General features: G+C 42.0%; 2 protein-coding genes across 2 annotated transcripts; one reads left to right on the forward strand and one right to left on the reverse strand.

Moving 5' to 3' along the window:
• Positions 1 to 1947: 1947 nt before the first annotated feature.
• On the forward strand, positions 1948 to 8496 carry LOC129863308 (GTPase IMAP family member 9-like). The gene is made up of 3 exons (XM_055935199.1): positions 1948 to 2504; positions 3673 to 4544; positions 8461 to 8496. Exons 1-3 carry the CDS (start codon positions 1949 to 1951, stop codon positions 8494 to 8496), a joined length of 1464 nt encoding a protein of 487 aa, XP_055791174.1. The 5' UTR covers position 1948.
• Positions 8497 to 9019: 523 nt separating this feature from the next.
• Positions 9020 to 11083, reverse strand: LOC129864187 (GTPase IMAP family member 7-like). Its single transcript, XM_055936871.1, has 3 exons — positions 10892 to 11083; positions 10377 to 10448; positions 9020 to 9998 (listed from the first exon to the last, which is right to left on the reverse strand). Exons 1-3 carry the CDS (start codon positions 10917 to 10919, stop codon positions 9061 to 9063), a joined length of 1038 nt encoding a protein of 345 aa, XP_055792846.1. The 5' UTR covers positions 10920 to 11083; the 3' UTR covers positions 9020 to 9060.
• Positions 11084 to 12546: the final 1463 nt, after the last annotated feature.

The raw sequence follows: 12546 nt of genomic DNA on the forward strand, positions 1-12546 counted from the left end.
GCGCTGTGTACTCTCACAGTAGCAGGGTTTGAAGTTACTAAACTCAGCAAAAAAAAGAAACGTCCCATTTTCAGGACCCTGTCTTTTACAGAATTTGTAAAAATCCAAATAACTAAACATATCTTCATTGTAAAGGGTTTAAACACTGTTTCCCATGCTTGTTCAATGAACCATAAACAATTAATGAACATGCACCTGTGGAACGGTCGTTAAGACACCAACAGCTTACAGACGGTAGGCAATTAAGGTCACAGTTATGAAAACTTAGGACACTAAAGATGCCTTTCCACTGACTCTGAAAAACACTAAAAGAAAGATGCTCAGGGTCCCTGCTCATCTGCGTGAACGTGCCTTAGGCATGCTGCAAGGAGGCCTGAGGACTGCAGATGTGGCCAGGGCAATAAATTGCAATGTCCGTACTGTGAGACGCCTAAGACAGTGCTACAGGGAGACAGGACGGACAGCTGATCGTCTTCGGAGTGGCAGACCACGTGTAACAACACCTGCACAGGATCGGTACATCCGAACATCACACCTGCGCGACAGGTACAGGATGGCAACAACAACTCCCGAGTTACACCAGGAACACACAATCCCTCCATCAGTGCTCAGACTCTCCACAATAGGCTGAGAGAGGCTGGACTGAGGGCTTGTAGGCCTGTTGTAAGGCAGGTACTCACTAGGCATGACTGGCAACAACGTCGCCTATGGGCACAAACCCACCATTGCTAGACCAGACAGGACTGGTAAAAAGTCACGGTTTTGTCTCACCAGGGGTGATGGTCAGATTTGCGTTTATCGTTGAAGGAATGAGCGTTACACCGAGGCCTGTACTCTGGAGCGGGATTGATTTGGAGGTGGAGGATCCGTCATGGTGTGGGGCGGTGTGTCACAGCGTCTTCGGACTGAGCTTGTTGTCGTTGCAGGCAAACTCCACGCTGTGCGTTACAGGGAAGACATCCTCCTCCCTCATGTGGTACCCTTCCTGCAGGCTCATCCTGACATGACCCTCCAGCATGACAATGCTACCAGCCACACTGCTCGTTCTGTGTGTGATTTCCTGCAAGACAGGAATGTCAGTGTTCTGCCATGGCCAGCGAAGAGCCTGGATCTCAATCCCATTGAGCACGTCTGGGACCTGTTGGATCGGAGGGTGAGGGCTATGGCCATTCCCCCCAGAAATGTCCGGGAACTTGCAGGAGCCTTGGTGGAAGAGTGGGGTAACATCTCACAGCAAGAACTGGCAAATCTGGTGCAGTCCATGAGGAAGAGATGCACTGCAGTACTTAATGCAGCTGGTGGCCACACCAGATACTGACTGTTACTTTTGATTTTGACCCCTCCCTCCCTTTGTTCAGGGACACATTATTCCATTTCTGTTAGTCACATGTCTGTGGAACTTGTTCAGTTATGTTTCAGTTGTTGAATCTTGTTACGTTCATACAAATATTTACACATGTTAAGTTTGCTGAAAATAAATGCAGTTGACAGTGAGAGGATGTTTATTTTTTGGCTGAGTTTAGTTGGTTGCAATTGCTACTATGTTTTGCCTCTCATTATTGAAGTGTGTAAGGACAAATCAGTGTATGGGTGTATAATGACATTTTGCATTCATTGTTTATTCAAAAGAAAAAGAATCCAGGAACAGCAGCTGTTGTGATTGTAGCTCCAAATAAACATATCAATAAACAAAAACATCTGTTATCATTTAGAATGAAAGTGATGATTAAAGTCATTAAAGTGATCATTCATTACAACATTTGTGAGATAGTTGAGATAGATAATTCAGCCGTAGCTGGATCTACACGAGTGGACTCATCTTGACAGATTAGATCACTTTGGAGGTTTGAAAAAAGTGATGTAATGTGTAATTATTTAATTCAAGCAATTATATTTCTTCAGATTCCTGCTTATCACTTCTCTTCAGTAGCAAGATCATTCCTTGAAGATGGGGCAATCGAAACCATTGCAGGTGGTGTTACTTGGTAAAACAGGAGCAGGGAAGAGTGCAACAGGAAACACCATCCTGGGACGAGACGGGTTTCTCTCAAAGAAGAGTTCTGCATCTATTACCAATAACATTGTGATACAAAATGTCATCATCAAGGGTAGGCATCTTGTTGTGTATGACACTCCAGGATTCTGTGATCCCGATCGACCCAAGGAGGAAATTGAGCAGACTTTTGAGGAAGTCGTCAAGTTAACCTCATCTGGCCCCCGTGTGTTTCTCCTGGTGGTCAAGATCGACAGATTCACAGCAGAGGAGATGAGTGTTGTCAGTAAAGTAGAAGATCTTCTAGGAGAAAGTCTTTTGAAGCAAACATGGATCCTGTTCACCAGAGGAGATGAGTTGGAGAGGCAGACAATAGAAGAATTCATAGCTGAATCAAAACACCTCAAAGAAGTGATGATAAAGTATGGGAGAAGGTACCATGTGTTCAACAACAAGAATAAGGATCCCAAGCAGCTCAAATCACTGCTGAGAAAGACATTTCCTTGTCTCTGTAAGTACAAAATCAGGATTTAAACAAGCGCATATTACCGACATCACACTGCACTCAAGTCAAATGCTTATACTGCGTCAATTATAATTCCTTAACTAGCCTGAAAATGTTTTTTAAAGGGGCAATCTGCATTTCAAGCAAGCACAAAGTGTTCACCCCACAACCTTTTTATATAAACAATTTAGGGATGGGGCTGGAGAAATGTAACCACTCCCAAATTCATAGACAGCTATGGATGCAAGGACTGACCATCCATGATATCAAAATTATAGTTTTAACCAGAGCCATGTATATAGATATCAAAATATCCAGGCTGTGTCACAACCGGCCGTGATTGGGAGTCCCATAGGGCGGCCCACAACTGGCCCAGTGTCGTCCGGGTTTGGCCGGTGTAGGACGTCATTGTAAAATAAGAATTTGTTCTTAACTGACTTGCCTAGTTAAATAAAGGTTACTTATTTATTTATTTTTCAAGAAAAATGTGGCTCTGGCTTTAACCATGTTTTGAAGCTATTCTATGTATGTTTACAATTACATTGTTTAAAAACAATAGAGTTAAACAGGTTCTGATGGGCTACGACAGTTGAACTAACCTCATGAGCAATTTAGAAGTGATATTCTTCAAGAATCAATGGCTAAATATATGATTAATTTAAAAGTCTGCGTTAGCGGGCTAAGGCATTGCTCTTGTATTGGCAGTGTCGGAGGTGGAACTGCGTTAGACCTGTCAAATCTGCGAGCAGCCCATTGTCACGAAACCGCGCCCATCGTAAATATATTTTAGAAGTTCAGAACAGCAATAGAAGTGTAGGCTCTATTGAGGAAAGAAATACAAAGCCCAATTTATTTTAATTATTTAACTGTATCAGCCTAATTGGAGTGTAGACTACAACATCACACATTCTTGTAACTTGTAATGTGGTTGCATGCAATGTCCGCGATAGGTAACGTCAGGAGCCGCTTGTGACCTTGACTATGGGCCATGTAAATAAATAATAGTTTTCAATCCACAGGTGGTCACCTTGTGTGACCATAAAACTGTGTGTGAAACCTGGCTGTTGTTGTTTGAACTGCAGATTGGCCCTTAATTAAAGTACTTGTTGTTTGAATTTCTATTTGAGATATGTAGCATTTTAGTTTATAAAATGTGATGTCTGTCTTTAAACAGATCCGAAGACACCAAAGAACCTCCCCTCCCCTCCTCTGAATTACAATATTACAGAAAAAAGGATGGTTCTGCTCGGCAAAAGTGGTGTTGGGAAGAGTGCAACAGGAAACACAATCCTTGGTGGGAGAGATTTCCTTTCTGAACAAAGTATGTCTTCTGTAACACGTAAAACTCAAATGAAGCAGACAGCAGTATATGGGAGGGATATCAGTGTGGTTGACACTCCAGGACTGTTTGACACAACGCTTACTGCTGAAGAATTAACATATGAGATTGGTAGAAGCATCGTTGAGTCTAGTCCAGGGCCTCATGCCTTCCTCTTAGTTCTGCCAGTGAATGTCAGGTTCACAGAGCAGGAGGAGGAAGTCATTAAACTCTTGGAGGAACTGTTTGGGTCAGGAATGGCAAAGTATGCCTTCATTGTCTTCACTCATGGAGATAAGCTAAAGGGTAACATAGAGAACGAGATCAAAAATAACAAAGCCCTCAGTAGAGTGGTAGAGCAGTGTGGAGGGAGGTACCATGTCCTCAACAATAAAGCTAGAAGAAACAGAGATCAGGTCACAGAGCTGATGGAGAAGATAGACAGAATGGTGGAGGAGAATGGAGGAACCTGCTACACCAATGAGATGTTTAAGGAGGCAGCCAGGGTTAAGAAAGAGGAGGAGGAGAGGATCCAGAGGGAGAAGGAGAGGATACATAGAGAGATAGAGGAGAGGATCCAGAGGGAGGAGGAGATGATCCAGAAGGAGAAAAAGCAACATGTTCAGAAAGACACAGAGCAAAGGTATAAAGAAGAATCAGACAGGCCTCTCAGAGATGGAACAGAGATAAATGAAGATACAATTAGAAGAGAAGAAGAGGAAAACCAGGTAACAGGAACTGGGCAGCCAGAACATGAGAAGGATCCTACAAATCAAACTTCAGCTCTTGCCTCAAGGTCAGTCCCTCAGGATCTTCCCCAGCCTACAGCCCGAGTCACAAACACAAAGTCAACATTTGAAAGGTTTATGGACAAATTCAGTGCAAGGATTCGTAAAGCACTGATAAGTGCAGGGATTGGAGCTGGTGTAGGAGCTCATGTAGGAGCTCATGTAGGAGCTGTTGTAGGAGCTGTTGTAGGAGCTGTTGTAGGAGGTGGTGTAGGAGCTGGTGTAGGAGGTGGTGTAGGAGGTGGTGTAGGAGGTGTTGTAGGAGCTGGTGTAGGAGCTGGTGTAGGAAGTGGTGTAGGAGATGGTGTAGGAGGTCTTGTAGGAGGAATTATAGGCTTTGGGGTTGGTTTGTTAGATCAGTCGTAATCTGACTGTCAGGAACTTCCTTCAGCTACTCCTAACTGTAGAATCAGGAGTGGAGGAAAAAGGACCCAATTGGACCCAATTGTCATACTTAAAAATGATATATAAAAAATGACTCAAGTAAAAGTGAATTTTGATTTACATTTGATTGAGTTATCAACTAACTTGAATTCAAAGTGAAATTAACAAAAATTGTAACTATATCATTGGATTTAGGTTTCAAGGGCGAAAAAAAGTTAAATCCCTGAAATTCCCGTATACTGATGACTTTTTGCAAAGCCATCAATGTAGGCTGGCTCTAGCCAACCCATCGATTTATGGGACCAATCAGAACGTGTTCGCATTCTAGAAATTGTCGGGGAGGGAGGCAAATCCAGACTCATTGTGGAGAAGAAACGTCAGTTGGCCGGAGTGATGTAGATGGGAAGCCAGACATGTTTTACTATGAGTTTGCACCAATTCAAAGTTGGCACATTCACCAGCACAACAGATAGTGACAGCAAAGTAAAGCTAGAGTGCCAGAGACAGACAGAGTTGTGTGCTATGTGATGTTTGCCAAGTAGTGAATGGTAGAAATCAGGTGAGGAGTATAATCATGTTAAAAGTGTTAATTCACATTAATATTTTATCTGTTTTCTCATTTGTCGATAGATCCAGATAGGTTTTTTATTCTGGTTATTTTATTGCTTTCAGCAGCCTCTGACCAGCATTTCCATACAAGTAAAGCCTAAAAGCTTCAGTCCAGATGTGTGTTTCAGCCAAACGGGAGCCCCACTTGGTCTACATGGTTTAATATTAAGCTGGTGGATGAGGCTGGAGAAATGAAATGAATAGATGGATGTAAGGACTAAGACCAGGATTCAATCAAAGTTGGGATTGACAAGTACACTGCATTTAAGGTCATCTATGCTTGACAACTGTGACATTGCCTTTTAAAGGTGCATTGTTGACATTGCACTGCTCTTGTGGACAATATGCATTTTGATTGAATCCCGGCCTGACAGTCCATCAACGTGACAGTTTTAACTATGTTATAAGGCTATACATTGTAATTCACCACTTAATTAAACAAAGAGTAAATTAAAAACAATTTAAGAGATTACTTTTGACAGAAAACACATATGTTTTAAATAAATACATTTGTAATGAGCGCTGGGTTTTTTACTTGTTTACCATAAAACACACTTTTTCCATTTTAAATTGACAAGCCACCATTTACACCCACAGAATTTTTCACATTCTATTTACATACTGTTACTAAATTAATTAAATGAACATAACCATCATCAATCCAACCCTGTCACACTGCCAGACTGATGCGGCCCTGTAATTCTCAGTCAATCTCTGCACTCATTATTATTATGTTAATTTGAACAGGGACAATGTACAACCAAAACGTTTCAGTACACTTGAGAAGAGATGCGTTGTACCAGATTTAGCCAACAGCTAATTTCCGTCTGCAGCCCCCAGGCAGGTAAACATATGAACAAGAAAAACATTATATACGAACAGAAAACATACAAACATAAGACCTTTACATGTCACGACTTCAGTCGAAGTCGGTCCCTCTCCTTGTTCGGCGGTCGACGTCACCGGCCTTCTAGCCATCGCTGATCCATTTTTCATTTTCCATTGGTTTTGTCTTGTCTTCCATCACACCTGGTTCCAATCCCATCAATTACATGTGTATTTAACCCTCTGTTTCCCCTCATGTCTTTGTCGGGGATGTTTTGTGCTAGTCATGTTCTGGTGCGATGGGTTTTGTACCCTTCATTATTATTTGTGTATATATTGGTCTTCAGAGTTTTGTTAGCATTTATTAAACGACTCCGTTTATACCAAGTTCGTTCTCCTGCGCCTGACTTCCCTGCCACCAACACGCACCCATTACATTACAAAATGTCATAAAAATGTATATTAATAAAACAGAGGTCAGGACATGCAGATGCTTTTCCACACAGAAGTCAAGACATTGCACATAATAATCATGTGACACATTGCTATTGAAGCTATGAGTTGTAAGAACACAGTAAAAACAGCAACAAGAAAGGTTTATAAGTGGCTACAAACCTGCTGTTGTTTTAACCACCTTTTCACTTTGTAAATCACTGACACTAGCAACACATTTAAACTTTCTGGAAGTTGGTTCCAGTGGTGAACTGGTTTTACATTCTGATTGGACAGAAGCTGTTCTAAACACTGGAACTGAACACTTTCCATTCACTGCTCCTCTAGTATGTGACCTCATAGATAGTAAAGTAGTCACTACACTGCTCCTCTAGTATGTGACCTCATAGATAGTAAAGTAGTCACTACACTGATCCTCTAGTATGTGACCTCATAGATAGTAAAGTAGTCACTACACTGATCCTCTAGTATGTGACCTCATAGATAGTAAAGTAGTCACTACACTGATCCTCTAGTATGTGACCTCATAGATAGTAAAGTAGTCACTACACTGCTCCTCTACTATGTGACCTCATAGATAGTAAAGTAGTCACTACACTCCTCCTCTAGTATGTGGCCTCATAGATAGTAAAGTAGTCACTACACTCCTCCTCTACTATGTGACCTCATAGATAGTAAAGTAGTCACTACACTGCTCCTCTAGTATGTGACATCATAGATAGTAACGTAGTCACTACACTGATCCTCTAGTATGTGACCTCATAGATAGTAAAGTAGTCACTACACTGCTCCTCTAGTATGTGACCTCATAGATAGTAAAGTAGTCACTACACTCCTCCTCTACTATGTGACCTCATAGATAGTAAAGTAGTCACTACACTGATCCTCTAGTATGTGACCTCATAGATAGTAAAGTAGTCACTACACTGATCCTCTAGTATGTGACCTTATAGATAGTAAAGTAGTCACGACACTGATCCTCTAGTATGTGACCTCATAGATAGTAAAGTAGTCACTACACTGCTTAAGGGCTGTTGAGCAAGTAAGTCCATGTAAACATTCAAAAAGCAGCTTTAAGTTACAAAATGTACAAAAACTTTTAAAAGTTATTTCTTGAGAGAATTAAACAATGGTGATGAGTATTCATATTTGGATCAAAAACATTCAATGAACAATTTTACAGAGATTGAAATGGTTTGTTCGATTGTTTCTCCTGCTTGTGACCAACTTGTCATGCAATAGGAAATGTGAGAACATTTCATAGCATCTATATAAACCTCAGTGTTAAGACTTTATTATATGTCTAAAGTTGGACAAGTTAAATGTAGAGTCTAATACCACAACCAGATACTTATATTCAGACACAATATATAGTTTTTTCCTGCCTTAATTAAGATGTTCTGTTTGGAATGTTGACATGGTTAAAAGAGGATACTGTTGAAATTCTGTTTTAACACCTAAGTTGTGGCAATTACAATAATTTAACACATTCTAGCCATACAACGGAGACTTGATTGTTGCATTTTTGTTAAGAAGTCCTGATTGTGTCAGTTTCCCTTTAAATGTTAATTGTGACATTTGTTAGAGCTGTAACATCACCAGCAGCATAGCCTCTGAGTAATCAATTTCAAAGACAGAACATTACCCCAAAAAAAGTATGTCAAGGATGACAGGGATAGATGGTAAAAAATTGTACACAAATATTCATACACTATCTGCACATAATTACATTGTATGGGTTGTTGTTCCCAGCTTGGGTTGTCAATACCAGCATAGTTTCTTATCATGGCTCAGGCTGAGACCCAGATGCAGAAACAGGAGACAGATAGTACGAGTCTCAGAGGGGCAGGCAAAAGGTAGATCAAGACAGGCAATCAGGATCAGGTCAGACAGGCAGAAAGGTCAGAACTGGGAAGACTAAGAAAAACAAAAACTAGAGCACAGGAAACACAGGAACATGCTGGTAGAACTTGACAGGACAATACAAAACTGGCAACAGACAAACAGAAAACTCAGGTATAAATACACAGGATAATGAGGGGAGACACCTGGAGTGGGTGGAGACAAGCACAAAGACAGGTGAAACAGATCAGGTTGTGACGGTTCCTGGTGGATTTAGCGAGTGGTTCATAAGCGAGCACAAATAATAGAGAAATAAACACAACCTTCACAGTCCCCAGCTATTTCAGAGATGGAGATCCTGTAACTTTTTATAAACCTCTGTGGACATTCCTTTGTTATCTTGGATTAATTCTGCTTCCTCCCTCACAGCCCTCAACTTCCTCTCATAGTAACGCTTGTGTTCCATGATTCGCCAGATTTTGTTTTGATCCAGGAGTTGTAGTTCTTTAAGTTTCTTCTCTTCCTCCTCCGTTGACTGCTTCAGTGCCTTAATTTTACTCTGTAGTTTCTTCATTTCCTCCTGGTATCTGGGAGGCAGTTTCTTCTCTTCGTCTTGTAGCTTCCGCAGTTCTTCTTCATACTGCTTCCTCAACTCTTCTTCCCTGGTGCTAAGCGTTCTCTCCACCTCTTGGTATTTGTCATTGGTGTAGTGGTCTTGACCGTTTACTGCCGCCATGTGGTCAATTTTCTCAAAGAAATCCAGAACTTGTCCCCTGTTTTCCATCTTGGTGTTGTCAAAAACATGGTACCTTCCACCACACTGCTCCATAAATCTCTTGAGGTCCTTCTGTCCTTCATTCACGTACTGCTTAATGCCGCCATCACCCAACTCATCTCCATGGGTGAAGAGGATCATGGTATACCTTTCAGCTTCTTCTCCAAACAGCACCCTGATTTTCTTTACTGCGTTCTGTTCCTCTTCTGTGAAAGGCCCTACGTTTATGACCAATACGATGGCGTGTGGACCAGGTGACGTCATGTTGATACATTTACTGATCTCTGTCTCCAAGTAACTGTCAGAGTGGCTTGTATCAAATAATCCTGGTGTGTCCACTAGCCAGACCTGTCTCCCTGCCATCTCTTCTGTCTCCTTACAACACTCCTTAGTTACAGAAGAGCTAGATCTATCATCTCTAAAAGCTCTCCTCCCCAGGATTGTGTTTCCTGAAGAGCTTTTTCCAGCGCCTGTCTTCCCCACCAGCACAATCCTGGTCATGGACACTACAGGAGAGAAGTAAAGGAGAAAACATGATTAATGTTACATCATGGGGCGGCAGGTGGTTAGAGCGTTGGACTAGTAACCGAAAAGTTGCAAGATCGAATCCTCGAGCTGGTAAAAATCTGTTGTTCTGGCCCTGAACAAGGCAGTTAACCCATTGTTCCTAGGCTGTCATTGTAAATAAGAAATTGTTCTTAACTTTCCTAGTTAATTAAAGGTTAAATAACATTTTAAAAATGGTTGGCGTAGTAGTGGGTCTCCCATAAGGAATGTAAATAGAGATGGCTGCCAAACTGAAATGTGGATAATCAACGCACAACAAATTATGACTATCTGGTTAAACTATTGGTAAATGTTCAAAAATATATATTTCTACTTACTGTTTGGACCATCACCTTTGGAGTGTCTTCTTCTACCCAGAGGCTGTTTATCTGTGTCGTCATCCTTCCCCACTACAGAATGACACATTGAATACATCATATAAAATACATACTGCAATATTAACAGATTATTCAAACCTCTTGTCTGTTATACTCTCATGTTCATGTCAATTTAAAACCTTGAAAGTTTGAAATAAAATAAAAAACATCACACTGGAAATGAGTTTTGCATTTGCTACTTCCTATAAAGTTTCACAGTTGCAGTGATATTGCCTGGGTTTTGTAACAAATTAGGGATGCAATATATTCATACTCCAAAGATAAAAACACCCATTGTTATACTACTTCATGTTATTACACACGTTTTCAGAGCACCTTAACTGAAAGTGAAAGTAGAATGACTTGGGAGTGACGATGTTATATAAGTAAACTAAGGTGCTCGAAAACATCTTTCAATGTTCACAAAAATAGCTAGCAATCGGGTGTCTACTGCTGGCATCATTAAATAAACTTACAGGTTTTTGTTGCGCTTGATGAAGCCATTTTGTCAGATTTTTCCGGTACGTCTCCTACGTTAACGACGACCTCCCCTCTGCTGTTCAGTCAAAGCCACGCCCATTTGGAGGGAGGAAGTAGAGCTACATTTCAACAAGAATCACAGAAAAAATATGGAGACGAACGAGATTACATGAAACAGTCACCCTTCAATAAATCCTAAACCAGACCATAGTTATTAGACTATTATCAACGACTATGAAACAGACGAGAAAAGTTTCAATAAACTAGAAGAGTTATTATTTAGTTTCTGTACCGATCCATGCGAAGCTGCCACACCTTGTTCAACATTGCAGCTCTTAACATAGTCTTCATATAATGAGTAGCAGTAAAGTTAATGATTGGCAATGAGAGCATGAGTTATGGCTCAAAGGAAACATACTTTATTAGTTTGTTTGAAAGTCTACATAAATGGAAGGTGTAATAGGGAGTCCAAATGCCATAGTGTGATTCAGTGTGAACACTTAGTTAAATACAAAGGTAGAGATATACGCATTTCATCTGTACAATCTTAGAATAAAAGGTCCCTTAATAAACCTTAAAGGATGTCTTTGGCTGTCCCAATAGCAGAATGCTTTTGAAGAACCCTTTTTTGGTTGTAAGTAGAACACTTTTGGTTCCAGGTAGACTCTATCTACGTGTGTCTCTTGGCAGCGTGGTAGATAATCAGCCTCAGGGTGACCAGGACCTCTGACCCCACCAGAGACAGGAACTCCACCAGGACCTCTGACCCTACCAGGACCTCTGACCCCACCAGAGACAGGAACCCCACCAGGACCTCTGACCCCACCAGAGACAGGAACCCCACCAGGACCTCTGACCCCACCAGAGACAGGAATCCCACCAGGAACTCTGACCCCACCAGAGACAGGAACCCCACCAGGACCTCTGACCCCACTAGAGACAGGAATCCCACCAGGACCTCTGACCCCACCAGAGACAGGAATCCCACCAGGACCTCTGACCCCACCAGAGACAGGAATCCCACCAGGACCTCTGACCCCACCAGAGACAGGAATCCCACCAGGACCTCTGACCCCACCAGAGACAGGAATCCCACCAGGACCTCTGACCCCACCAGAGACAGGAATCCCACCAGGACCTCTGACCCCACCAGAGACAGGAACCCCACCAGGACCTCTGACCCCACCAGAGACAGGAATCCCACCAAGACCTCTGACCCCACCAGAGACAGGAACCACACCAGGACCTCTGACCCCACCAGAGACAGGAACCCCACCAGGACCTCTGACCCCACCAGAGACCCGGGCCGGCTGGGGCTCTACAGGGCCGATAGAGGTGGAATCTCATTGTCAAATCAAATCAAATGTTATTTGTCACATGCGCCGAATACAACAGGCGTACCTTACATAGAAATGCTTACTTACAGGCCCTTAACCAAGAATGCAGTCTTAAGAAAAATACCTCCCAAAAATAAGAGATAAAAGTAACAAATAATTCAAAAGCAGCAGTAAAATAACAATAGCGAGGCTAAATACAGGGGGGGTACCGGTAAAGAGTCAATGTGCGGGGGCACCGGTTAGTCGGGGTAATTGAGGTTGTGCTGGATGATGTTCAGGTACTGGGACAGAGAGGCCTTAAGGAGGGCTTCATC

This window comes from Salvelinus fontinalis, chromosome 10 (genome assembly GCF_029448725.1).
Source record: "Salvelinus fontinalis isolate EN_2023a chromosome 10, ASM2944872v1, whole genome shotgun sequence".
NCBI lineage: Eukaryota > Metazoa > Chordata > Actinopteri > Salmoniformes > Salmonidae > Salvelinus > Salvelinus fontinalis.

What these genes read in the sequence shown, in the direction of transcription:
- LOC129863308 (XM_055935199.1), top strand. Translation starts at nt 1,949, where the DNA reads ATGGGGCAATCGAAACCATTGCAGGTGGTGTTACTTGGTAAAACAGGA. An exon ending in AAAGACATTTCCTTGTCTCT is followed by an intron (nt 2,505 to 3,672) that starts GTAAGTACAAAA and finishes GTCTTTAAACAG; the next exon opens with ATCCGAAGACACCAAAGAAC. An exon ending in GAGAAGAAGAGGAAAACCAG is followed by an intron (nt 4,545 to 8,460) that starts GTAACAGGAACT and finishes GACATTTGTTAG; the next exon opens with AGCTGTAACATCACCAGCAG.
- LOC129864187 (XM_055936871.1), bottom strand. Translation starts at nt 10,919, where the DNA reads ATGGCTTCATCAAGCGCAACAAAAACCT. An exon ending in ATCAAGCGCAACAAAAACCT is followed by an intron (nt 10,449 to 10,891) that starts GTAAGTTTATTT and finishes GTCATTCTGTAG; the next exon opens with TGGGGAAGGATGACGACACA. An exon ending in CAAAGGTGATGGTCCAAACA is followed by an intron (nt 9,999 to 10,376) that starts GTAAGTAGAAAT and finishes TCTCTCCTGTAG; the next exon opens with TGTCCATGACCAGGATTGTG.